The sequence below is a fragment of the Heteronotia binoei genome, chromosome 1 (genome assembly GCF_032191835.1).
Source record: "Heteronotia binoei isolate CCM8104 ecotype False Entrance Well chromosome 1, APGP_CSIRO_Hbin_v1, whole genome shotgun sequence".
NCBI lineage: Eukaryota > Metazoa > Chordata > Lepidosauria > Squamata > Gekkonidae > Heteronotia > Heteronotia binoei.
Window position 1 is genome coordinate 105,555,450 of NC_083223.1, and position 27,405 is coordinate 105,582,854.

Here is a 27,405-nt window from a genome sequence, read left to right on the forward strand (position 1 = left end):
TTACTAATGATAAATTCCCACAAGCTAGTACTATTTTAGAAACTCTTAACATTTTATTTTACTTTTATTATTTGTGTTTAGTTTGGAGGATAAAGCCAGGCTTCAGATTCAGCAGGAGCTAATTTGAGCACAGCTCCTGAACCTTTCTGACAGCTCCCCTTCCTCCCCACCTACCTTGTCCATTGAATAGTAGGTGCAGCTGCATAACAATCCCTGGATTAGGAGAGCGGGCAGCCAGCCAGCCACCAGATTTGCCACACCCTCAGCAGCCCTCATTAACCCTGGAGAAGACTGTGCCACCCTTTCTCCACTTGTGTGATTTTGGGTGGTGGGTGGCTTGCTGTCTTTTTAACTGGGGGGGGGGGGCGGCCCAGGAGAGCAAGGCCTGCTTGGGCTGGCTGGATCTCTAGCCAGCCAGAGCAGGCCTTGCTCACCCAGGGCTCTCTTTTCTTGCATCAGGTTGCTTTTGGCTGGTGGGGAGGCGACATATGCTAATGAGCTCCACCACCTATTTTTCTACAAAATGACCCCTGGTTAAAGCTGTAGTCCTGTGCCCAAATCCCAATGCTCAAATCCCACTGAATTTAATAGTAGTAGTGACTGGGGAAGGCAATGGCAAACCATCCCGTAAAAAGTCTGCCGTGAAAATGTGAAAGCAACGTCACCTCAGAATCGGAAACGACTGGTGCTTGCACAGGGGACTACCTTTACCTTTACTTTTGTACAAACAAGACTGGTCCTATTCTCCGTTGGGCAGTTTATATCAATTTTAATGGCACTAAGCAATATGACGTTAACAGGATCAGCACCCCCAAGAAACCTTGATCGTGGAACAAGTTGCCAGGTCCGGTGTCCTCAACTCCCAGAATTAAAACAGATCTCCTCCAGATGATGGAGAACATCTCCCACGTTGGAAAGGGCAGCTTCTAAGGGTCAACTGCTGTCATTCCGAGGCATCAGTGCTGACTTCCCCAGACTCCGTCCCCAAATCTCCAGGAATTTCCCAACCTGGAGCTAGCAACCCTAGGCCCAGATGAAGAAGACACGAATATGAGGAAATACACGAATATGAAGAAATCAAAAGGAACAGATCCAACTTGGGCGATCTTTAAAATCGCATGAGGCCCTGTCATTCTCGAGCACCTCCCCCTCAACCCCTATTGTTCTCAACAACTCATTGGTCCCTCTGCTTTCTCGCCGCAGGCCTGTAAAGGTTAGCACGCGGGACACAATACAGGGGACGCGGCCCTTTCGGGAATAAATCCTCTTCTCCGCCGAAAGCTTCGGGAGAAGAGAGGACTCCTGAGGGGCTGAGACGGAATCGGAAGGAGCAGCTGCAAAACATGCCCGCTGGATTGCTCTCCTCCCCTTGGCGGGAAAACCAAGTTCAAAGGAGTTTCTCCTCAGCCAAACAACTCAGCTTGTTGGAGGTGGGCCTTCAGGGGCTGCTCGCCCTTTTCCCTGCCTCGGCTGCCTCCTTCGGTGACGTTGCGGTCTCCTCCCTCTGGCCGAGCGGCGGCGCCTGCAAGAGCCCCTGGTGCGCTCCGTTCGGCCCGAGGCTCCTCCATCCACCCACCCACCCACGGCCTCGCAGCATCCATCGGGGAATGGCTGGAGCCGCGCCAGCCGAATAAGTGGGCGACCCGGGGAAGCTGCAGGAGACGCGGCGCCCCCTTCTCCACTGGCTCGAACTCCTGCCGCCATGGAGTGAGAAGGGCTGAGCGAGAGCAGGCTGGGGGAGAGGTAAGGACCGGGACGTGGGCGTGTGGAAGGGAGGGCGGCTGTCTCCACTCCGGCGCGGCAGGGCGAAGCGACGCGTCTTTAGTTCAGGGACTTCTCCGGGCCCTGTGCTGGGGTGGGAGGGAGAAAAGGGCCGGGGCATTGGAAGAAGATGAGGTGGGGACAGCGGCAGTTGTTCAGTAGGGAGGAAACGCGCTCTGCAGATGCCCAGAGGCGTTCTCCTGCCAGAAAGCTGGAATGCAAGCAGTGATTTGGGAAGATCAAGTCGCTGCTCTGGTGGAAATGATAGGTCTTCTTTCTGGCTCTGAGCCTTTAGGGAGTTCTGGCGGAGACGCTGCCTTCAGCCCTGGAGGCGGAACGAGCAAGACCTTCGCAAGTTTCTTGAGTAACTGCAGCTGGAGAGATGAGAGCAAAAGACCCGCGGCTCGCCCCATCTCCGGAAGACAGAAGGACCGGAGGCTTCCGCCAGGAATATCGGAAACCTCAATAAGCCCGGGGGGGGGGCGGGAGCAAATGTAGCCACCGATGTCCCGGTTGCTTCCCTGAGCCTCGTATCTTGTGTTGCTTCCTGGTCTCCATCACTATTAAACTGAGTTCAGCGGCAGCCTTCATTCCCTTTGGTTGTGCCTTAGATCCCCCGCTAGTTGAAGTCTTCAGCCTTCTCCCTCACCAGTTAACCCCTGCTGACCTGAAGGAACAGCCTGTGCCTTATGAAGTTGGGAAACCTGAACTTGCTGAAGCGCTTGCTTTTGTTCTTGGAGTCTGTGAGGCACTTAGGGCTTTAAAGTGGTGGATCCAAAAGTGAACTCCATCAGACAGCCAAATCACAAAGGAGGCTATGTAAAAATGCATCCAGTCATGGATATTTAAACCTTTGATCTGCTTGCTCCCCCCACCACCACCTGAATGCAGAGTTATTGTGAGCTAGCCCACAGGAGTGAATTAAATGTACTGTCTAGTCTGTGAATGTAAGTTTTGCATTTAAACCTCCTTGCAGCCCATCTCAGGTTTGCAGTGTCAATCACTGTGCCCTGGTGAGGAAGACATCCAGCTGGCCTATCCTATTGAAAGTGTTCCATTGGATTTATTCTGAATTGCATTCTGTACTTCTGTAGTTCAGGTAGCTGGCTCCAGGTTGACTCAGCCTTCTATCCTTCCGAGGTCGGTAAAATGAGTACCCAGCTTGCTGGGGGGAAAGAGTAAAAGACTGGGGAAGGCAATGGCAAACCACCCCGTATAAAGTCTGCCGTGAAAACGTTGTGAAAGCAACGTCACCCCAGAGTCAGAAACGACTGGTGCTTGCACAGGGGACTACCTTTACCTTTTAGTTCTGGAACATCTGCTGTTCTGGTTCTGTACAGAATGCAAACTGACCAGTTAATTGCTATAAATGGCATATATATATATATATATATATATATATATATATATATATATATATATATATATATATATATATATATATATATATATATATATATATATATATATATATGGCAGTAGGGTGATTCTATTTGTTTACTATTCTTTAAATTTATTTAAATTTATGTATTTTTATCCCTCTCAGGGCTCAGGGTGGCATAAATCATTCTCCCCTCCTCCATTTTATTCACTCTAGAACCATGTGATGGAGACTGGGCTGAAAGAGAATAACTGGCCCATGGTCACCCAGTAAGTTTTATGGCTGAGTTGGAATTTGAAGCCCAGTCTCTCTAGTCTTAGTCTAGTACTAGGCACTGGACCACACTGGCTGTATTAAACTTTGGCTACATGAGCAAAAGGATGGTGAAACTGTCTTGAATGAGGGCATACTTAAATCAGTTTTGAGTACATATCCTTAATTTTTCAAGCTCAGTTTCACATGTGCCATTTTAAAACTCATTTGAACTCTCTTCATTGTTGAGCATTTGTGCTAGACAGAAATGCAAATTTAAATGTGCTTGTATCTATTTTTAAATCAATTGAAGATCATGCAGAAAGAGATTCTTACAGTAACACTTCAGCCCTCCTCCCTGCAGTTTTTGTGTCACCTGTCAACAGAAGTATCTTCTGTTCATCCTTTCTTCCATACAGTTATACTTATTTGCAAATGGCTTTTGAACATTACCTTTTCTTCTTGTATGGAAGAGTCTTCTATCACTGCTAACAAGAAATTATATTAAAAGGTAGGAAACTCTGCCACCATGTTTGCTGCCTCAAGTGGGTACTATTAAAAGTGGTTTGCAGAGGTGTTTAGAAGGAAAAGCAGGGTGAGAAAATGGGCGGAAACACTACAAGTTCAGCAAGACCAACATTATTGGTCATGGTTTTTTGGTGTTCTCTTGGCTTTTGAGGATATTCTCCTTGTATTGAACCTGTAGTTGGAACTTTATTGTTAGTTTTATGCATCTTTTCCCTTTCCACCTCCTTCTGTGTCCCCAGTCTTCCAAGTACTTCAAATATTTTTGTTTGTTTGTTTAAAAGGCTGAATATGTACAACTAGATTACATTGCAATATTTAAATGGCATAGATTACATAGTAATATTTAAATGACAAGGCACTGTAAATATGAAATTGCTTGCCTTGTATATTGCTTTGCATTAGTGGAGACTGCGGGTGTTTGGGCAGATAATGCCTCAGGCTGTTAATGTGGTTGCATACTGAAATATGGATTTGCATCTGAATCTACTCATAGAACACTATGGGCCAGCATCTGGGATAGGCAAGGTGATAGATTTCTTCCACACTAGCTTTGGCAGGTGTGAAACCAGTCAAAGCACAACTTGGAAATGGTAGCAGTATAAATTAATGGAAGTTGGGGAGATTCTCAAATGATAATGCAGAGTGTTTTAAAATGCATGTTTGGTTTCAGCTTTGGTTTATATTATATCATAAGAAGGATTTATTACTTCCTGTTCTGTGAGCTTTTCCCAATTAGTTTCACATTGTATGTGACTTAAATTACTCTTGAAAAATATTAATTGCTACTAACATGTCTGGCAACCTCTTATCTTTTGAAATGAGATTAAATTGTGGCTAACAAGAAGTAGACATTACAAACTTATGAGATAATGTAACACTTCAAGAACAAATGCCTTGCTTTTCTGTTCTGTCTGTCTGTCTGTCTTTCTTAATAGATATACCAGCAAATTAGCCATATTCTGCTTAATGTAGCAGAATTCATATTTTAGGTAACTGTTTGTGCAGGATGCAGGAATTATTATATGATGTCCTGAATTTTTTCTGCCCCAGCTCAACATATTGAGTTTGCAAGCTCTCTGATAAGAGAGTACTGGGAAGTTATAAGATGCATTGTCAAAATATTTCTAAAATAAATATAATTAGAGAAAAGAATGAAAGAAGGGGTTCAAATAGCCAGTTCCTTCCCAGTTAAGCAGAATCAAACGTTCCAGATAATAACACTTAAGCACTTCTTGACACTTGCTAAACTGATGCTGCAGGAAAGAGAGGGAGGGAACTCTAGTGATAAAGGCATGCACAAACTGCTAAACTGATGCTGCAGGAAAGAGAGGGAGGGAACTCTAGTGATAAAGGCCTGCACAAACTGGGAAGCCGTCAACATTTTGGATATCTCCCTGAGAATGACTGGCCTTTTGGCGTGGCCTTTGATAAGTAAGTTGACTTTAACCTCTCAGTGTGTTTCATAACTGAACTTTTTGCTTCATAGGAGTATAGGTAATACTCCTGTAGAGAATCTGTATTAGTAGAGAAGTATTAGATTATGATAAACAGTGATATGTAAATGTTGAGTTTGTTTGCTGCTTGTTATATGTGTAGTTACTGGGAACAGTATAGAGAAAATTGCAGGACATTACGACCCCTTAAATGCTTAGACAAAAATAATAAAAACTTAAAATACAAAGGTATATTGACTTGAACAAAAGTCCCATTAATGTAGAATTACTTCTGAATAAATTGCAAAGAATTGGGCTTTGCGTTACATTGATTTCAAGGAGAGTTGTTATGCCTCTCTTTCTCTGGGTTGCTCTCATTGTTCTGGCTTCAGACTTTAATTTCTGCTCTGTCAGTTTCTACCAATTCCCTGTTCAGACTCACTTTCCTCAGGGTCCCCTACCCCACAGGGACAGATTTTCTTAAAGATCAGTGGGCTGTAATGGGAGTTCCATCCTGGCTGCTCAGTTCCCAGTTGCTCATGATGTCCAACTTGAAACAGGATTGTAGTATATTGGGAAAATAGGATTACGCCTCCTGTTTTTCTGACCTAGAACAACACAGGAAGTAGTAGAACAAAGCAAGAGTCAAATTGCACATTTAAGACCAACAAAGTTTTATTCAGAATGTGAGCTTTTGTGTGCTCTAAGTAAACTTCATCAGACAATAGTACAGAATGGCAAGCAGTCCTAAATATGGAGAAAGTGGGCAGTGAGTTAGTGTGCAGAGTCATGGAAATGTTTTTTAGCAAATTGAAAGAATCACAAGTTGGGGTCTGGTGTTTGTTAGTTAGTGTTAACTGGGCTGAAACAACAACGAAGGGTAATATAAAGCAGATTGATGTCCATGTACTAAACCCATTAAGTAACCTGGGTGTGAAGTGCAATAAATGAGAGTCTGTTGTAATGTTATCTCTGGGTTAAAATGAGGGCATAGGTTTCTCAGAGGTTTGATTTAAACATGTAACACTGTAGTACTGTGATGTGTTTCTTGATACATAAGGCTGATGTTTTTCATCTCAGCCCCATATGCCCCTTGTGAAATCTTGTCATTGGCAGTCATGTTGACTGGAATAATATCAGCCATTGTGGCTGTGAGGGTGGAATTGAAGGACACTTCTATTCTCCAAAGATTTCAGTTAACTTCAACAGGAATCTGCCTTTTAAAAATGTATAGTATTAGGTCATCATGTGGAGCAGAACTGGGACTTGAGTGAGCATGGAATTCTTTCAATTAATTTTCAGTTCTCCCTGTGCCACCATCTCTGCCAGTTTCCCATTGCACTGGTAGAGTCATACCAGCATATTTATTTTTATTTTATTAAATTTGTATGTCACCCTCCCCGTTATGGGCTCAGTTAAACTGGCCATATTCTGCTTCCAATGCAAGCATATTGCTGCTTGGAAGTGACAAAGTTCTAGCTGGTCAAACACAGAGTCATTGTTCAAGTGTAGAATCATCAATTATAAAATCATTGTTCACTTCTGCTGTGCATTGAAATGTGCAGTACACACCTTTTTTTAGGAAAATAAGAGATGACTACTTTAGTTTCAAAATGTGATTATCTAGACCAGTTTCAATCCTGCTTCCAACTTGGTTTGAGGACTGAAGCTATCTAGGTCACTCTGGTAGATAACTTTTATCAGGAGAGTGGGAATATTGATTCTCCTGAAACTTAAAACAGCAGCAATCATGGTGTTCTCTGGACCACCTGTCATGATGGGTATCGGGGCATTGCACAATAGAAGCTTTGTTCCTGGCTGACTGACCAGTTAGAAAATGATGCTGATGGATCCTTTGGCATTTATTCTGTTGTGTTCCACAGGATTCCATCTTGTTCCCCATATGGTTTAACGTCTGCTGTTTAACATCTGCATGAAACTACTAGAAGAAAGTTATCCAGAAATATGTGTGCTAATGACACACAACACTATTCTTCCTTATCAGCAGAGTCAGGTACATTCTAAATAGGTGTCTACAGATGACAGTTTAGGAAAAGATGAGTGCCAAAAACTGAGGCTCAATCCAGAGAAGGCTGAATCTCTGGTGACTGATCAGGCCAATCAGGGACAGGGAGACTGATGTCTTCTAGACAGAGCTGCACACCTCCGAAAGGAGCAGCTAAAGGCCTGTAGCTTTGGGGAGCTGTTAAATATATTCTGGAAATAGATGGTATCAGTTATGTCATATGGTAACTTTCACCAGCTTGTTTGGCAAACAGGATCTGGTCCAAATAATGCATACATGTATATAAAGTACTATAATGTGTTCTGCATGGAGCTGCCCCTGGAGACTGGAAATTTGTTCAAAGTGCCCAAAATGATAAAAAGGAGCATCAACATACTCTCTCAGTGGTCAGGGCTGACATGTCCAGGTTGAAACATTCTTGGATATTTTATGGTCAGTCTGAAGAGAGCAGGTTTGGGGGAGGGGAGAGGTCCCAGCTAGATATAATGCCATAGAGTCCACCCTCCAAAGCCTTGAGCCATCTGAGCATTTTGCCAGTGAGAAAATGAAGATGGAGACGTTATGTCCTGTATGAGCTTTGTCTTAGAGATTATGTCTTTAATGACATTATGAAATTGTTCTAAAATTCCATACCTGAGGAAAATTTTATTGAAACAGGAAATGGAATACTGGCTGTCCTGTCATATTAGGATGAAATCTTTAATGGGATTCAAGAAATTGTAACTGAATGGACCATCACTAAGGGATTTTTTCCGAGAATGGACTTTACCTTTTGCATGTCTGTCTGCAACATGTAATTATTGATTTACCTGTCTTTATTATAATAAATGTAATGAATATTAAGTAATTTTGGTCCCAGTAACCAGTAGGTTTAGTGTAGTCAGTTTTTTGCAGTGCCCTCTCCTCATTATATTCCCAACCAGGAGGTTGGCAGCCCTAGATGTGGAAGCAACTTTTATGTGACTTGATAGCATCCAACTTGCATGACTCAGCTAGGTAGGCCTGGCTACTTGCTGCTGTTCAACAGCAACCACCATATGAAAGCCAGTATGGTGTAGCAGTTAAAGCTTCAGAATATGGCCTGGGACTGAGACTCAGGTTCGAATCCCAATCTTGCTGCAGAAGCTCACTGGGTAATTTTGGGCCAGTCAAATGCTTTCAGCCTAACCTACCTCACAGAGTTGTTGTATGGGTTAGAAGGTGAAGAGAATAATGTGAGCTGCCTCACTATGAATAAATATGGGGCATATATGAACTAATAAATAAGTAATAAAAATATAGCTGTGTCACCGCACAAGTCCTCAAGGGTTTCCAGTGGCCAGCATCATGCAACAGGGCCACAGTTTCCTAGGCAGAGGCTGTTGGGGTGAGGGAGAGGGAAAGATTAGGATAGGGAGACAGCTAAAGCTAGGTTGGGTGGGAAGGAGATAGGATTGCCAATTCCAGGTTAGGAAATTCCTAGAGAATTGGGGGATGGAAGCTGGGAAGTGTTGGGTTTGAGGAGGGAAGGCATCTTAGAGGAGTATAATGCTATAGACTCCGGTCTCCAAAGCAACCATTTCATCCATTGAAACTAAAGTTGCTAACCTCCAAGTGGAGGCTGAAGATCACAAAGAATACAGCTGCTCTCCAGATGACAGAGATCAGTTCCCCTGGAAAGAAGTGGCTGTTTGGAGAGTTGACTGTGGCATTATACTCTGCTAAAGTTGCTTCCCTCTCCAGACCTCACCCTCCCAAGGCTCCAACCCTAAATATCCAGGAATTTCCCAACCTGGAGCTAGCAAGCATAACTAGGGAACTGATCTCTGTAATTGGGCATATTGGCAACCCTAGCAGGAGAGCAAGGGGGATAGGAAAGGCCGGGGGGGGGGGGGGGGAGAGGGTGGCTTTCAGGGAAGAGAAAAAAGGAAATAGTGGTAGTGGGGCAGATTTTCCACAATGTTTTCCACAAATCCTTGCAGGTTCCCAATTGTAAGTCTTTTATTCAGGCTGAGAAATTCGTATGGGTTTTTGTTGCTTTTCTTCCTTTTTCTTCTGTTGTATTAACTTCTGCCCCCCTGATGTAAGCAGAAAAGTAGGATATATGTTCTGTAAATAAATAATTTTGGTAAGTCTTCTGAAATTTAGTTTTAAGCAAATAATCAACTACCCCATAATCCACAGCTGTTGGTATCATGATAATAGAACAGGAGAAAACTGCAAAAAATGTGCCTATAAATATTTGCTTAAATTGCTGAAAAGGGCAGGCAAACATCCACAAATGAACACTCAAGAAAGCTTTCCCCACATTTATGACCCACCTCATTGTTGATTTGCGGAGGTGACATTTTGGTAAAGTGACGTAAGCAATGCAAAAAGTTTTTGTTTGTGCTTTTCTGTTTTACTGATCACTGGGCTAAGATCATGGCATCCGGCCCCATCACACCTTGGCAAATAGAAGGGGAAGACATGGAAGAAGTGACAGACCTTACATTTCTGGGATCAAAGATCACTGCAGATGGTGACTGTAGCCATGAAATTAAAAGATGTTTGCTCCTTGGAAGGACAGCTATGGCGAACCTAGGCAGTATAATAAAAAGTAGAGAAATCACCCTGCCAACAGAAGTCCGTATAGTCAAAGCGATGGTAATGTATGGCTGTGAGAGCTGGACCATAAGGAAGGCCGAGCGCAGAAGAATAGATGCTTTTGAGATGTGGTGCTGGAGAAGACTCTTGAGAGTCTCTTGGACTGCAAGAAGATCCAATCAGTCAGTCCTAAGGGAAATCAACCCAGACTGTTCCATGGAAGGTCAGATGATGAAGCTGAAGCTCAAATACTTTGGCCACCAAATGAGAAGGGAGCACTCCCTGAAGAAGATCCTGATGCTAGGAAAGACAGAAGGCAAAAGAAGAAGGGGACGGCAAAAGATGAGACGGCTGGACAGTGTTACTGATGTAACAAACACGAATTTGAGCAGACTTCGGAGGATGGTGGAAGACAGGAGGGCCTGGCATGACTTTGTCCATGGGGTCGCAAGGAGTCGGAATCGACTGTGCGACTGAACAACAAAATGGCGATCTAACCCAATCATCTCATAATACTAATTAAAAAGCTGTTATAAACTGTGTAGTTCATAATCTTGAACATCTCTTTTCTAGTGGCAAGGCTTTGTTTGTTTAAGAATTTATACTTTTGGTCCTTTTGATTTTAATGAATGTATGCTGCCATGCAGGACTTTTTTAATGATACAGTGAAGTTGCAGAGTAATGAAACATTAGGGGAGGGTCTGAAAGAATTTATTATGCTCAGAAAACAGATGTTTTCACTCTAAAGAAATTGCCAGAAAATCATATTTACATTTAAAGGTCACAGTTCTTGAGGCCTTGAGACTGAAATGGGGGGAAATCATATTCAAGAAAAAGTAAGTGGCAGTGTTCAATTTGAGCAAAGGAATGCATTTAACAATTAAAGTAATCTTGAGTGATTTTCTATGGACAATTAGGTATGTAATTTCATAGCAATGAAAAAATGAGTTCTTTAATTCAGAAGCTTACTGAGACTTCTGTAATTAGCACATCTTGTTAAAAAGTATATAAATATGTAGCTTATAGTGTGGCAGACCTGTGTTATATTCATGTGTTCATGCTTCTGGGAATCTTTTCATAATTGCAAAGGTGCAGCCATGTTGTTGCAAAATAAAACAAAAGTCCAGTGGCAGCTTAAAGATGACCAACATTTATTTCACTATGAGCTTTCATGAGTCAGAGCTAACTTTTTTCGATATGTGAAAAGAAAATCATTTTGGGAATACTGGAGATGGGGTTAGAGGAGAGCTCCTTTTTGTAATCTTATGCACCCCAGTGTCAGCAGGCCTTGACTGTGCTGAAGACAATCTCGAGACAACCTACTATTTTCCCTTTTTTTTTTTTGATCTATCCCCCATGAATGCTATCAGCCCATGTAGACCTTCTGTGTTCTAGTTTGCCTGTCAGCAGAACTGACATAAATATGATTGCTACAAACTGTTGTTGCTTTGGCATCATTAAGCTGAACGTGGCTTTAAAGAATTTGATGATGTATTGACAGATAGGCTGGCACATTGTTGGAATATGAACATGACGTTTCTGGCCAGTTATCCTTTTCTCACATTAATTTCTCTTCTCACAGTGCATATGGGGGCGAGGAAGGGATAATTAGGAGAGCAGGCAAGTTGGTGATGCCAGTGGGCAAGAGACTGTAGGAAAAAATATTGGATTATTCTGCAACATACTCCATGCAGTGTCCGTATTTTAATTACAGATTTTCAAGAGAATTTTCTGGATTTATTTTTAGAAGTAACATCAAATACATTGCAGAAATGTTCTGTTAAGAGTTAGTTGGGATTATTGTTACCAAACATCTGCCCTCTGCTTATCACTAGCACAGACATTTAAGTTGCCTTTATCTATGAAAAAAATCCTAGTAATCTTTCTAATAAACATGTACAATGAGATTGAACTGCTGGTTTAGGGAGAGAATAGGTTAATGGAAATCTTTAGACTGAGTAGTAATTCGCAAGGTTCCTGAGTGTCCAGCCCAACAATATTTTCCTTTCCCACACACCATGTTTTTCAAGATGGAATTCCCATGTGTTGTATGAAATGGTAATGAAAATTGAAGTAAATGTCAAAATAATATCCAGCTGTTGGAAACACAGTATAGCATATGGCAGCTGCCAATCATGTTACATTCAGGGAAACACTTGCTGAAAGGACATGCAGACATGAATATTTGCCACGTACCTGCACTCTTGGGGATAATTTCTGTTTACCCCTGTATGAATTTGAAAAACAGCTTGAAGGTTTTGTCAATGGAGCTGTTGAAAGATAAATGTCAGTGTTCGTGCAAATTGTAGTAGTTTGCTATATGGATTGTAACAGTGGTGTATGCTATCTCCATCAGAGCTTTTCTGTATATACAGTGACAGTTGAAGAACTTTAAATGAACTGCCTATGTTCTGATCTTCAGTCTCTGTGTAAATTCAGTTTCACAAAGCAGAACTGTCTTATCTTAAAAGTCTTCCCTGCTTTATCTTATTGTGGCCTTGGAATCAGCTTTAACAGTTCTGTGTTGAATACATGAAATACAAAGAAGACATCACTATTCTGCTTGTATAAAGAAAAGATAATTAACTTTTAGAGCAGCCTGCCCTTTTAGACTCACCATCCCTCTTCAGTGGTTAGCTGTTACAGACAGAACAGAAAGTTTCAGGCAGCATCCATGTATCTTACAGATTGGAGCTGGCAATGAATTATTCTTTTCAGCTAAGTTGACTGTTAACATTTTCCTCGTGCTGAAATGGTCAGTTTCTCTGGTTCCAGGAGAAGAAAATGTTTGTCCATATATTCTCAATCATTTGGAGTTTTTTTTAAAAAAGGGCAACATTTTGTTAAAGAGATCTGACAGAGGTTATAACAGAGTGGCCAAACTTGTTTAATGTAAGAGCCCCGTAGAATAAATGTCAGCTGTTTGAGAGCTGTACGACATGAATGTCAGATGTTGGAAGGAAGGAAGGAAGGAAGGAAGGAAGGAAGGAAGGAAGGAAGGAAGGAAGGAAGGAAGGAAGGAAGGAAAAAAATATATAGCGGAAGGGAGGGAGAGGTGTAAAGAAAGCTTTAACTTTAAATGCATTATCCTAGCCACTGGCTTGATTTAAAGAGAGAAATGCCTTCTCCAAACCAGCCGATGGGGTGGGGGAAGGGCTTTGAGAGCCACACAAAATGTGTGCAAGAGCCACATGTGCCTCCTGAGCCGCAGTTTGGCCACCCCTGTTATGGAGTATTGACACAATATAATTGTGATACTCTAGCTGTTAATTTGTTAGCATTAACTCTTTCCATTGAGAATTATTTGTTTCATTACTTATAAGTAAGTTTGCATCTGGTTCATAATATAATGGCAGAAATTAAGTTGGAAACTGCAGGCATTATCTCCTCAACGTGTTTGTAAGATACAAAGGATTTATTTTGTGGCATAATTTTCCATGCCTCAAGCATTCAAGATAGATGTCCCAGCAGTAAAGTCACATCACTTTCTGGTTTGTTTGTTTTTTAAGTGGTTTAAAAAGTACGTTGGTAATTTTTCAACTCCACAAGCATATTATCCAGGAAACCCCGTTTTTAAGTGCTCCAGAGAGATGCAATTGTTTGTGACAACATGAAGACCTATCCTGACAGCCCAGAAAGAATGAGACATTCATGGGGTACAAAAATACCCCAAAGGTACAAAAACACTAAAAAATAATTTTAAATATTTTCCCCTTGCTATTTGTCTAATGTCCTGGGTTCAAAACATAATTATTATTGTTGCAGTCATTTCTTTTTTTTAAATTATAGCTTTGTAAAGGGACTATACTGGTGTGTGAGCTATTCAGTATTCAAAAGGAGAGGGCAAAAGAAACATTCTGTCTCATGTCAAAGTGTGTTTTCAAGCTCCAAATGATTTAGTACTGTGAAATGCTTCTCACATTGCAAACAAAAGAATTTGGTGGGTGGGACACTTTTTGACTTAGGAGAGAAATATATCCCAAGGCGATATGTGTAAGGTTTTTCCAAGGAGTGTTGAGGGTTATGCAGCTTGTGACTGAGTTGCTTTTATATCTGTGGAAGGCTGAGGTGTTGTTTTTTTAAGATAAAGCAGTACTTGTGCTTCTGCCTTTGTTTTCTTCAAAGAGCAGCATGTTTGTAGCAGCATGTTGATATTGTGTAACTGAATGTGACTTTAAATGGGGAACCATTCAGACTATAATGTACACAAGTACTTTGAATAGGAAAGCTGAAATAAGTCTCTGGGCTTTATATTTGCCTTGAATACTGCCCCTAATAATACTTAGTGCTCTGGTTTCCCAAAGTTCATCATAGCTGTTATCACATTGCACTATAGTGGCAAAGGAATCAACATAGGAGTTCTACCTATCACAGTTGGAGTTGAGGGCGAAATCGTCCTCTCATTCCAACCCTGCATCCCAATTCAGCCATTGCTACTGCTGTCCCAGCATGCTTTTCAAACCATCACAGTCATATGAAGCTTCTGTGGACCAGTAGGGACAACAGAGCATATTAGGTGATGGTATCCAAAATATTTCAGATACAAACATACTGTTATGTTTTTGCAGTGTTGTGCCAACAATAAAAGGAGTAAATTTATAAATCTTCCCACTTTCCCAACCATATCAGAATAAGCATCCACCTTGAGCACATTGACCAGCTCAGACTAGACACAATTTATTGTATGCTTCCACTGGATTTCATTTGAGGATAGAGTTGCCAGATCTGACTCAAGAAATATCTGAGTACTTTGGTGGTGGAGCTAGAAGACTTTGGGGATGGAGCCAGGAGCAAAACTATAACAAGCACAATTGAACTCTGAAGGGAGTTCTGGTAATCACATTTAAAGGAACTGCACGCCTTTTAAATGCCTTCCGTCTATTAGGAAATAATGGAAGGATAGGGGTACCTTCTTGGGGGGGCTCATAGAGTTGGGCCCCCTGGACCAATTTTTTTGAAACTTAAATGGGTGTTTTGAGGAGAGGCACCAGCTACTATGCGGAAAATTTGGTGCCTCTACCTCAAAAAACAGCCCCCCCCCCAGCCCCAGATCATTTCTCCATTATACCCTATGAGAATCGGTCTCTATAGAGTATAATGGAGTGCCCTACAGACATTCCCCCCTGCTGCTTTCTGATGACCCTGAAGTGGGGGCAGGGCCTCAAAAGCAGGGAATCCCCTGCGTCCAACTGGGGATTGGCAACCCTAAAGGATCAGGCTGTTGGGACTATGGTTCAACAGATGCACAGTCTTCTGAAGAATTTCATAAGTCGGTCATTGACTTTTTAGTATGTTTTAAGTTTTTTGGTGAATCATTACCCCTGTACCAAAATGTTAATTTATTAATCTAATTTTTGGCCTCCAAGTTTGGAAAACTTGATCACTGTGTGCGGTTTTGTTTATTTTAGCTTCTTACATGTTTTTTCCCTTCCTGAAACTTATGAAACCATTTCTCTTCAAGAAAAAGTGATTATGTATTAGGTTTTGGGTATCATTTTTTTTTTTAGCCGTCGGCCTACTTCTGGTTTTAATAATTGAAAACTACTGTTCAATATTTACATAAATCCATCTCTCTTTTGCTTGCTTTCTCTAACCTTTCCCCTCTTGAGAATTTCAGGAATTCTCTGACTTTCCTCTGTGGGATCATGGCTTGTTTTATCTAAGACCTTGATGGTTAGTAATTTGGGGAGAAGGCAGGAACAACTGTGTTAAATACTTATTGTTGTTGTTTACTTTCATATAGAGTTTGCCATTTTCTGTTTGTTTGAAACAGGCATGTCACTGGGAAAATTTATGTTTTTTTAATTTAACATTCAACTTTTAAACTGGCAAGCTGTAAATTTTTACATACAAGATAGAAGGTTTCTTTCAGTCTAATAGGGGGGGGGGGGACACATGTACCCTAAAGGCCCGTTCCAAGATTCTACTCTTCTGTTTTTCCCCTCCTCCTAATGAAGACGTGTCACAACTGGAGCCTTTATACTCATTTTTAAATGACCCCAATACAAGCCTCCAACATTCCAAATCTTTTACTCCACAGCTGTGAACATCAGCCAATCCAGCATACTCAGTCTGACTCTTGGCTGATGTTAACATAATCTTTTTCTGCCTCCTTTTCTTCTCCTTTGTGCAAGCACAGTAAGAAATGTTTTACATCAGGCACATTCCTAATTATATTTGGGGGGTTGCACAGTAAAAGTTTTTTTTTTTAAGTCCCATGTTTGTTCCTAATTAGTTAGACTTGTTTATGTATTTGCAAGAATCTGAGCATTCATTTTTCGTAATAAAGACCTTGAATTATAGTTTCTGTTACTTATTGTTCTATATTTTGTGTGTATCAGTTGCCCTAATTGCTTCCCTTCCCCCTCCCCCTTTCATATGGAATTAATCACCTTCACTTTGTTTTTTCCATCTAGGCTACTTCGAAGATGGTTTGGCTGACGTTGAGACCTGGAGCTCTGATGTCACAATGAGGACTCACACACGGGGGGCTCCTAGTGTGTTTTTCATACATGTGATTTGCCTCACACTGGCCTACAGCACTGACGACATTCCAAGCACTATGGTTCCTTTTGTCAATGCCAACTATGATAGCTACCCTATGCTCTACTTTTCCAGAGGAGAGATTCAGGATTTACGATTCAAGGCAGCCAGTACACATCAACATATTTCAGTTCGATTGACTGAGGCAGTACAGACCATGCTGTCAAATCCCTTTGAATACCTTCCTCCCTGGGACCCCAAGGACTTCAGTGCTCGGTGGAATGAAATTTATGGCAACAACCTGGGTGCCCTGGCAATGTTCTGTATACTGTATCCAGAGAACATGGAAGCCATCAATATGGCCAAAGACTACATGGAAAGAATGGCGGCTCAGCCTAGTTGGTAGATTTTTGTCTTTGTTTTTACTGCCAAAAATATGTTTTGTTTTAAATGGCTGATTTATATGAAGAACAAGCAAGTAAAGCGGTAGGAAGTTCTGCCTTCCATTGTTAATTTTGTTTTTAAAGAACAGACTTTTTCAAAGGTGCTCGTTGCAGATGTTTATAGTGTTTTAGAGACCACCAATATGTCCTTCCATCAGTTAATAGTTTAAGACATTTACAGATAGTTCTAGCTATAGGAATTGGCGGGGAAATTTTAGCATTTCCAGCCTTTAACCTCTAGATTTGCATAGTACGGTATCCTGCATTACTTCCCTCTGCATTGCTGTCATATTTGTTATGGGGAGTCCTGCAAAAAATGATGCCTTTTCTTTGTTGCTTAGGAAATTGCTATGTGTTTAGTTGTTACGACATATATCTGAATGAGGAAGTGTCCTACAAAAGCATAGGAAGTATTGCCGGAAATGTTTTCTACTAGTGGAGTACTTCCTGTGCTTACAAGTTGTGCATGGTAGCATCCAAATGGGAACACTGGAGAGTAATTCTGAATGAGCTTTGGGACAACTTATTCTGTTGCACTAAATAATGAACTATGTTTCTACAGCTAAAATCAGTGCCGCCTTTTCTTCTGTTAGAAGGCCAGGAAGTACTACTACTTCTCAGTTTAAACATATTTACTATCCTGTTAACCTCAGTGGGTTTATTTCTAAGTATATATGCTGTAGGATTAACTTGTCAAAAGTGCTGAACAGTGCCATCCTAAGCAGGTCTACTCAGGATCTTATTCAAGTCTATTCAAAGAGGCATACTGTCAGGAAAGTATTCTTAGGAATACATGCTGGCTGCAGTCACACTGGAGGATTGGCATGGTCCCATCATGCCTCTAATTGTAGGGGTTTAATTTGTTGTGGGAAAGTCCAACCAGACAACACACCCTGAGGCAATTTCCGCATTTGCTTGGCTGATGGTCAGCCATCCACATTACTGCACTGCCTCAACTATGGAGCACACTGTCTAGTTAGGTTTTTTAAAAAATGCAGACAGGTGCATGCGCATATGCACTTATGCACATATTGGCAGCAGTTTTTAAAAAAGTGACAGAAACAGATCTGATAGTTTAGATGTCCCATCTTAAATCCACAAGAGGGGAGTTCAGATGTCTGGAAAAGTGGAGTGGAATCACTGGCATCTATAAAAACCTGATTATTCTGCTTCCAAAGCCAGGCAAAACAGGATAGCCACAGCTCAGCCCCAAAAGGCAGATGTGGTTGTCTGATCGTCCTCTTTAAATCTGCAAAGGTACCATGATGATATCGGCACAAACTGCTCATGTGACTCTAGCTAGGTCATGCCCATTATTTGAATGCTTCATTTATGTTAATCTCTTTAGCAGTAGTTTATAAATTCTTTGTAACCATTTGAAATGCGTCAGTGATATGGCTGATTTTTTTTTAAATTAACAACAGAAAATTAGATTTATATCAAGTGTACTTATCTCTAGGGATTTTGTGAGTGGTAAGGTTTTTGTTGTGGTTGTTGTTGGCTTTAGATTAAATCTGAAAGTTTACCCTAGTGAAAGATATTGATGTATTTCTGACAATTTATTTGGCTTTGTTATGACTGTCAGTATTCCTTGTTTTGTTCTACACCTTAATCTTTGAACATACTTTTAAAAGTTTCATTTGCTGTGATGAAATGATATCAGTCTCAGCTTGCAGCTGTAAATACAAGATGTGTGTTAACAGTCCATAGTCTCATTTTTGTTTTCCCAGTTAGATAGGGTAAAATAGTTGATATCCCTTTAAAACATCACATATGTCATTTGAATGCTATTTGATATACTGCTCTCACACATGAGATATGCAGTCAAATAACATCATCATATTCGTATTTTGGGGTGATTCTATGGTAATTCATATTTCACTTAGTCAAATATAAAATAATTTGCATTTTCCATTTGGGTTGTGTGTGCATGTGTGTTTGAGTCATGTAAAATCAAAGGGATTCTATAGGTACTTTATTTAAAATTATTAAATTACTATACCATTTATGAGCCAATTCAGGTTGTGTGCAACTACTCTGCTCAGCTTAGTGCAGATCCTTTCTCCACAGGAAGGCTCTTGGGATGGAGAAACATACCTTGGGATAGAGGAAGACAGGCTGTACTCTTAGCTAAAATTAATGGTAGGGTGTTCCATTAATTTTAGAATCAGTAACTTAGATAACATTACAGCTTTTCGCATCTCAGACAAAAAGTGAGATTTCTGTTTTGTTATATGTATGAAAATGGTAGTTTTTATCATGGAAGTCTAAATAGTAACAAACACATTTAATGGTCAACTCTTTGACATTTTCACAGGTAAGGAGAAAAATAGGCCCATAGCTAAGAGGGGACCTGTGGGGGCATAGCCCCCCGACTGCTAGGTGGGGCCCCCGGACTTGGGGTCCCTAACCAGCCCCCGGGGCCTTGACTGCATCCTTCTCCATTCCCCTGACATTAAAATTGTACTGGAGAGGTGGCAGGAAGAGCCACCACCCTCCCTGCACTATTTAAAGGGCCCGCCCATCAGCTGGCCGGCGGGGCCTTTAAATTGCACATGGAGGAGTCTGGGGGCTGCTTCTGCCATTGCTCCAGGGATCAGCCAGAGAAAAGGCGAGAGAAGCCAACCACAAGGGATGCCAGGGCTCTCCCTTTGTCAGACTGCCCCCACCATTGCCGCACGCTGCCCAGGAGCTGAGCAGGGTGGTTGCCCCCATTGGAGATCAGTTGCAAAAGGTGAAGATCAACAGGCCCCTACTTCTCCCAGCAGTGACTTCCTGACCCCGCCACTGCTCTGCCATGCCCTGCTTGTGGTGGCCCCAACCAAGTCCTCCAGCTTCCTGGTTTGGGAAAGCCAGCACCCTCCCCCATCTGAGGTGCCGGGAGGGACAAGTGGAGTGGGCCCAGCTGCAGAGCAGGAGCACTGGGGGAAAGCAGGAGGAGGAATAGTCCCCCCCTTCCCTGCCTGCCTGCAGAAGGGCCCAGGCGCACTGGGGGTTTCCACGGGGACTGATGTCGGGCAAGAGGGCACCTGCAGGGAGAGGCCGTTCTGGCCCTCAAGTGGGGCGGCGGGGGTAGGGAGTGGATGGCTCCATTGTAGGCTTTCTCTGCCAGACAGTCTGACTTGTAGCTCCCACACGCCTGCCTACCTTCCCCGGGCTGCTGCTTTTTTTCCTCCCCAGCACCGCTGTGGAACTCCAGTCAGGGCCAGCCCAACTGGTCCTGCCCCACGCAAGGCAGCAGCCGCCAGCAGCAAGGCAACACCTTCACTAGGGGAGCCCAGCCCAATAAGACGCTCTATGCTCCTCTCCTCCTGTGCCCTCGCTCTGCACACCAGAGGAGGAACACAGCCCAGAGCAGAGGGGGTGTGCCTGCTGGAAGATTCCCTCCCAGGGTGCAGGGCTCGTTGCGGGGGGTCTTGGGCGCACCCTGAGGCCCTTTCCCCTCTCTTTCCAACTCCCCCGTTCAGGAGGGGGAACAGCATATTGGGCGTGAATGGCTGTTACTAGCTGGGCAGCAATTGAAGATGGTGGATAAATAGCTGACACACCTCCAGTGGCCTGGGAACACTAGTTGCCAGAGGGGGACAAGGCAGCTTTCACAGTGGAGTGGGAGAAAAGAGCCACGCAGCAGTGTTTTCTTCCCTGCCTCGAACATAGAATAAAATCCCTTGGCACGCCACCACTTTGTTTCTGAGCATTCCTTCACCCAGCATTCCATTTCTGAACGTGATCCCTCCCCCTTCTTCTGCTCCCCTCCCTTCTCTGTCTCAGGGGGGCACACATGTCTGAAGAAGCGTGCATACAAAAGCTTACACACAGAATTTGCTTCCCCCCTTTTCTTGCAACATGGTGCTGTTTCCCTCCCTGCCTTCCATCCCCTCTTCTTTCTATCCTTCCTTCCTTTCTGCCCCCCCTTCACTGGAGCATGATGCTTCTCTCCCTTCCCCTCTTCCTATATGTGTGTGTGCCTTTAAATCTCACTACTGTATGGGCCAGGCAAGCAGATAGAAAGGAGGGAAAGCTTTTCCTTTGGAGTAAAACTCCACCCCCCTTGACTGATCTCTGTTTTCTGGAGATGTTAGTGCAAATAATTCCTGTGAGTAAATTGCCCCAGTGAGATCCACAAATATGTGGGCTTGCAAACTCTTTATTTTGGCTGGGGTGTGTGTGAGAGAAAAAGAGACCTTGGGACAACAGTGGGGAGGGGGGAGGCTGTAGGGCAGCATTCTGGCAGCTTTCCACCTCAGCGGTGGTGGGACAGAAGGCCATGGGGGTTGGGGCCACTATGTGCCCCCTGAAAAAAATCAGGGCCCCCCAATTCTTCAAATCCTGGCTACAGGGCTGGAGAGAAACCATTTTCCTGCAGGTGATATAATATTTTTATTAGATAATGTAAGTGTCATATTGGTTGAGTGGGGGTATTCTAATGTTGTCCAGAAAACTGTGCAGTTTTCTTTGGTAAATATTAAAAAAATACTACTGAAATATTGAAGTAATTATAGTTTCATGAAATGCACCCTTCTGTGTTGAAACAGATAAAAATTGTATTATATTCTTGCTCCATTTGGCTTACCGTAATTCTTTTCAGTTCCTGCTTCGACCATGATATTGTGCTAGAAAAAGAAACTAAATCCTTGCATGTATCAGCTAATCAGTAAGCTAGTCAAAGTGAATGTGCTGGTTGCAAATCACTGGATGCACCCAGATATCCAGGTCCTTCAACAACTGTGGCAAGAATATTCTGAGGAAATTGTGAAGATGGTTTAATGAATAAGGGTGGAGTGAGAAAGAAATTAGCTCATGGTAGTGTTCAAAGTTTGGTCTGGAGTTTTGTAGATAGAACTTGACTACTTGCCTTCTATCTGATTCTCACCTTTCCCATGTTTGCTGAATTTACCTCTAACAAAACCATCCCCTAGCTTAAGAGCCTCCTATCAGGTCCCTTGAGGGGCTGCTACTGTTAAATATGTAAAAGTAACCTTTGTTTTCTTTTACTTTTTCTGGACTGAAAGACTTTTACTTTCTATTGTAAAGAATGTCTTTAGTTTAAAGAATGTTTTGTTTGCTGAACTTGGAGTGTAGTTTGAAATTCTATCTTGTGCTTTTGTATCTTGATTTGAATTTGATTTTGCAGTTGTTGAGCATGGCATATACTCTCACACTAAGTGCCTCAGAGGCTGCCTCTTCTGAAACGGTATAAATATCAGAGAAAATGTAGTGGATTTCTTTGTCTCTAATGCTTATTTTTACTTATCTATATCTATATGATGGTCAACTAATAGTGTGATCCTAAGCAGAGTTAACAGTGCAGTGCTAAACAGTGGACTTGAATGGTCAGAAGAATGTAATTGTGTTGAGGATAGTGAACTGTTAGCCAGCTGAATTGTCCTGAACGGTATATGTCCAAAACATACAGCTTGTTATTATTGCTTCGTTATTCTTAATGACATCATTGTCCATGATACATTATTAAGTAATATAAACACTAATATCCAAAGACACTTACTATTTAAATTTAGGTGGGGGGAGGAGGAAAAAGAAATAGTGGAAGGGGGAAGAGGGAAAGGGAAAATAGCAAAGAATGAATTCCAGGGAGAACAGGGCAGTGTCATGCACTTCACCCTTTTCATTGCAGCCTCCTGTGCTGCACTGCATTTTTAAATAATGATTCCTAGCCCACAGCAGAGGATTTTAGGGATATGTAGGCTGCTGCTGGGAAAAGACAAAGGTATGGGAGTAACACGCTACCAACTCCTTCTGCAACCTTTTGTATTGGAACCAACTCACTGTATGTAACAATGGATAATAATAATATAACTCACACTTAACTTTAGTTATTAATAATTCAAAATAAATTTGTATTTAGAGTTTACGCTCCTATTGATGGAGATAGGATTACATTGTACAGGATTTGCTTAGTAAATTTTCCTTTATTAGGAACTATACAGCCAGAGAAATTTTTATTATGTCTCTGTGAGCATACTATTTAATCTCTCTGGAGACCTTTTTGTTCTTGTACACAGTTGTACTTTTATTGTTGAGAGAAGCTTTGAGGACATATTTATTTATAAGACAGTATAATAAATATATCTAGGACTGGTTGTACTCTGTTTAAAAACATCAAAGCTCTGCACTATAGACCCAAACACTGTAGAAGAGCAGTTCTGCCACCTGGATAAATAGGGCAAATTTAGCACCTATGTGTATATTTGCTTATTTTCCGGAATTACTTTTGTTTTTGAAAAAGTGTAGGACTACACAGGGGCATTAAGGTCAGTCCAGACAGTTGCGCCTGCCTCACCATTAAACAGAGTCATATGTAATTGTCAGACCATTGACCCAGCTAATTCAATTGTATGAGTAGCAGAGATGCCAGAGATTGAATGTGGGACCTTCTGCCTGCAAAAATGAGCGCTGTGTCACTGAAAGAACCAAGTAGGCTTGGGTCTAAGTGTTCTTTTTTTGAAATATCATATATAGTCTGTATCTGACCCTTCCGTGCTACCAAAGACAAAGCCTTCCAGCAGCACAAGGAGAGTTCTGCCAGAGGATCACACATTTTCCACTGGAGCAAGGCTTCTTGTGTCTGACTAAGGCCTTTGCCCTTAGCAGAATGGAAACCTTAGATACATCCCTAAGCTTTCTAACAGTGGGACAGCTGTAGATGAGATCAATCAGGACAGCATGGTATCATGTAAATGGTACTGTTCGGTGGCAGAGGATATGTAAACATATGCAATAGCAGCTTCATCTTAGGTCTATCCAAGTGCCAATACTTTTTAATTATTATTTCAAGGGTTGGTAACCCTATTCGTTTGAACAGTAGGTCACACACTGAGGAAGCACACTGGTGCACTATGGCATACAGCTGGTTGGCCTTTTAACTTACAGGGAAATTTCCCAATAGGCAACTGCCCAAGAGGGCTGATGGTGGCCAGGAGCAAGCAGAACCAATCTCAGAGTCTCAGGTGTATCTTGGGTTAAATTTTTCATGGGCAGTAGTAGTTGGTGTCAGTTCACCAATTGTCTTTCCACACACACACTGCTTCCAGATTCCAGGAGGAAGCAGTGAGGGTGTTAATACCCACTGTTCACAGCGCTTATAGCACAGAGGCTATTCAACTTGACTTTTTCCAGAGCCATTTTCAGTTCCCAGTCCACTCCTGGTTGGCTCCAACAGGCTATAAAACTTTGTTCTAATCCTACTACAGATCTCTAAATCCATAGAGAGGAACAACAGTGTGGAAACAGTGATGCAGAATTTGGTGGTCTTCGTTATTCCTACAAAGAGATGGAAACACATCACAAACAATAGATATTTGAAATAGCTGCCTTTTCTGTGTATGCGCTAGCTTTCCCCCTTCCTTTGTTGATTTTACAGGACTAGAGATTCAGGGTCGGTTTCATTCTGAATGCTCTTTTTTATCACAAAAAAATTCATTACAGCAAATGGAATGCTTCACATCTGGCTTTCTCATAAAGTGGGATTGGCAAGTTCAATGATACAGCTGCGTATTTGAGTTCCTTTGATTTCTACTGAGATTATTTTGGCACTGAAGAAGCAGTCTCAAGTATAAAAGAACACCCCATGATTTTCAGATTCAGAGTCTCCTAGAAAATAAAAGCAGCAATACAATAGTATTTTGAATTATCTGTTGCTTCACTGAATGATGCATGATTTGTGTGTTACTCTGCTGCGGTGGAATACCCTGCAATCTAGGGTCCCATTTGTATGATTTCTTTCTCAGAATGTATTTCTGTCAAAGAAATAAAATTAGGTTCTCTTTGAGATTTATTGCATAAATAACATACAAAATGCCTAAGGCCTAAATAGAAACTGAGCAACTTTTTTTCAAAACTATACAATCACAAGCTTTCCCCCTTGTTATATGCTTACCAAAAGTTACTGAATGCCTATAGCTGGAAAAGCACCCTCCGTGCAGTTCTTTACTGGATATAGCCCATGCCATTAATAACAAAACCCACTTTTCTTCAAAGTAATTCATTTTAACAAAGATTTTAAGAACAGCATAGAGATAGGCCATTCTTTTATATTTCCCCTGTCTGTTCATGTATACTACTTGTCATTTGAGTGTCCCAGAATTGTTTCTGAAGTGGGTTGTCGGACAGTTTGTTGCTGTGATTAATCATTTGGTGAGGAATTTACTTACTAAAAGATGCACATCTTCCTTTAAGAATACCTTTTAAAACATTGTGTTCTGCAGTTAAAGGATCCACTTTTAAAGATGTTAAAATCCAGGACAAAAACCTTTAAAAACATGGAAGAGGAAAAGAGGCATTTGAAAAAATTCTAATTGGGAAAAAGCAGAAATTTAGAGGAAAAATTGCACAAGCTCTCTTTCATGACCACAAACGAGTGCTTTTTGATGAAAGATTTCAAAATATTGTTCAGGCGTCCTTTACTTTTTCAGAACACTTTCTAACAGTCATGGCTGTCTGCCTAGCTGAGGAGGCTGCATTACTTTGTTTACTCTTTCTAGAGTTGCTACTTATGTTATGATCCCAAGCAGGATTTCTCTTTAGCCAGCTACCTGGCTGCATCCCTACACATTTTGTTTGGATCAGATAGTTTCCACATGTGCTTTTGTCCGTCAATAAGAGTCTCTTGCCATATCCGAAGTGTTTTAACTGCCTCATACTCTACTACAGAGTTAAGCAAACATTTTAGGCATTGGTTTGCTGGAATATTAAAGGGGAGGGGAATATGAGGGTTGTAATTGGCCAGACATACATTGAACAAAAGCCGAGTCCCAGTGTGCTACCAACACTTTAGGGACTCACCATGGATCTGGCTGGTAGATCTAGGAGGTAGTGACTGATGAGCTGTACCCTTAGCCTTTGGCAGCACGAGTTCCAGTTGCCATGCCAGTTCCTCAAGTCTCATTGGTTTGTACAGGCAGATTGCTTGTCTGCCACGGTTTTCTTTGGCTTGCATGTTAAAATTGCCTATCCCTGGTCTACTGCATACATTGGTTGATGGAAGTTTCCACCCAAATGAAATATCCTTACTAGTTACTTTAAAATTTCCCTTATATCTGGGGCACGGAACCAGAAATCCCTTGCCCCAAGGAGAGCCAAATTCAAATGGCCATCAGGATTATGAAAGTTTTGCACTTTTCTTCAGCACTTACAATGACCTCAGTGGACAGAAAGGTATACCTGTGCTTAGGATTGCACTGTTAGTGTATATTTTCCTTCTTTTTCACTGCTTTTATAATCTGCTATAAATATATTTTAATGTTATCTTTATTGAACTATGTAGAATACTGACAGTATACTATGTAACACTGAGTGATGAGGAATACTACAGAAGGTGAGAAATAGTAGTGCTCTTACCGAAAGAGGAGCTACCTGACTGTTCTGAGGGGCTTCACTGGCATTTCCACATATTTAAAAACAGCCTGAAACCATTAGTGTCTTGCTTTAAAGGAAGATTGTTTTGTAGTGGTCTGAGATGAAAATTGCATGGCCATCCGTGGTAATAGAATAATATAGAACTTTCTTCCAAGAATACTAAGTGAAGATTGCTCCTTTAGCTGCCACCTTGTTATATGCTTGCCAAAAGTTTTTTTATTTTTTATTTATTTTTATTTCATTTGATTTATATCCCGCCCTACCCCACCGAAGCGGGCTCAGGGCGGCTCACAACACAAAAATTCTAACAATAAAAGTTACTGAATACCTATAGCTGGAAAAGGATCCTCTGTGTAGTCCTGTACTGGAAATAACCCATGACAAACAATGTCCCTCAAACAAACAGACTGTAAGTGATTGTCGACCATTTTTCATCCTAGAGTCCCGGTTGATTATGATACTGTGCATATGTTTTCTCCCTCTCAAGGCTAACTCTAAGTAATGAGACTTTATTTCATCGCATGGCAAAAAACACAATTGTGCATGCTGTTGAACTTCTGTGTTATCAGAATATGTTATCAGGTCAGAATAAAGCCCACTCCTGTATAACTGAGTGTACAGAGAGTTCTTCCCATGCAATTGGAAACGCTATGTTTTCAGGGTGCCTGCACACAGAGAGAGTGCTTTATGTACCCATATTATATTTCAGGTTTTATTGTATGTAAGCTGTCTTGGGAATTTTTAAATGAAATGGCAGCATAACAATCTGCTAACTATATCAAGAATAAATAGATTGTATTCTGAATTTAAGATCAATGTATGCAGGTTAGAATTGGTGTCATTGTGATCTGGGTTCCCAACCTCCATGTGTTAAAAGAACAGCTGAAAAGTTATATCATCTTGGTATGGCCAAAACAGCAGATGGTTCATACTTCTCAAAAGGATGAGACCTGTCCAGAATTAGCTCTGGTACCAAGCTCTGGTCTCACCTCTGCCACAGTGCAGTTTGGAGGTAGGCCACTCCTTCCCCAGTGAGTGACAGGCTAGCAGAAGTCTGGTGTTATGATAGGCTAGAAAGGCACATTGAGCCCAAAGTACAGCTAGGCTAGGCTCAGGAACACAGCTGCACATCGCCATGGCTAGAGCCATGACAACAAG

The 27,405-nt window shown here is 41.7% G+C and overlaps 1 protein-coding gene across 3 annotated transcripts in view; it reads left to right on the forward strand.

Moving 5' to 3' along the window:
- Nucleotides 1-1,484: 1,484 nt before the first annotated feature.
- The window catches only part of DSE (dermatan sulfate epimerase), a 57,011-nt gene continuing 31,090 nt past the window's right edge, over nucleotides 1,485-27,405 (forward strand). The window contains exons 1-2 of one of the 3 annotated variants that reach the window (XM_060238380.1): nucleotides 1,485-1,743; nucleotides 16,363-16,831. In XM_060238380.1, coding sequence (XP_060094363.1) covers nucleotides 16,416-16,831 — 416 coding nt within the window. In that variant the 5' untranslated portion in view covers nucleotides 1,485-1,743; nucleotides 16,363-16,415. Of the gene's footprint in view, nucleotides 1,744-16,362; nucleotides 16,916-27,405 lie in introns of those variants that run through there. The other 2 variants (XM_060238394.1, XM_060238388.1) reach the window with 2 other exon arrangements.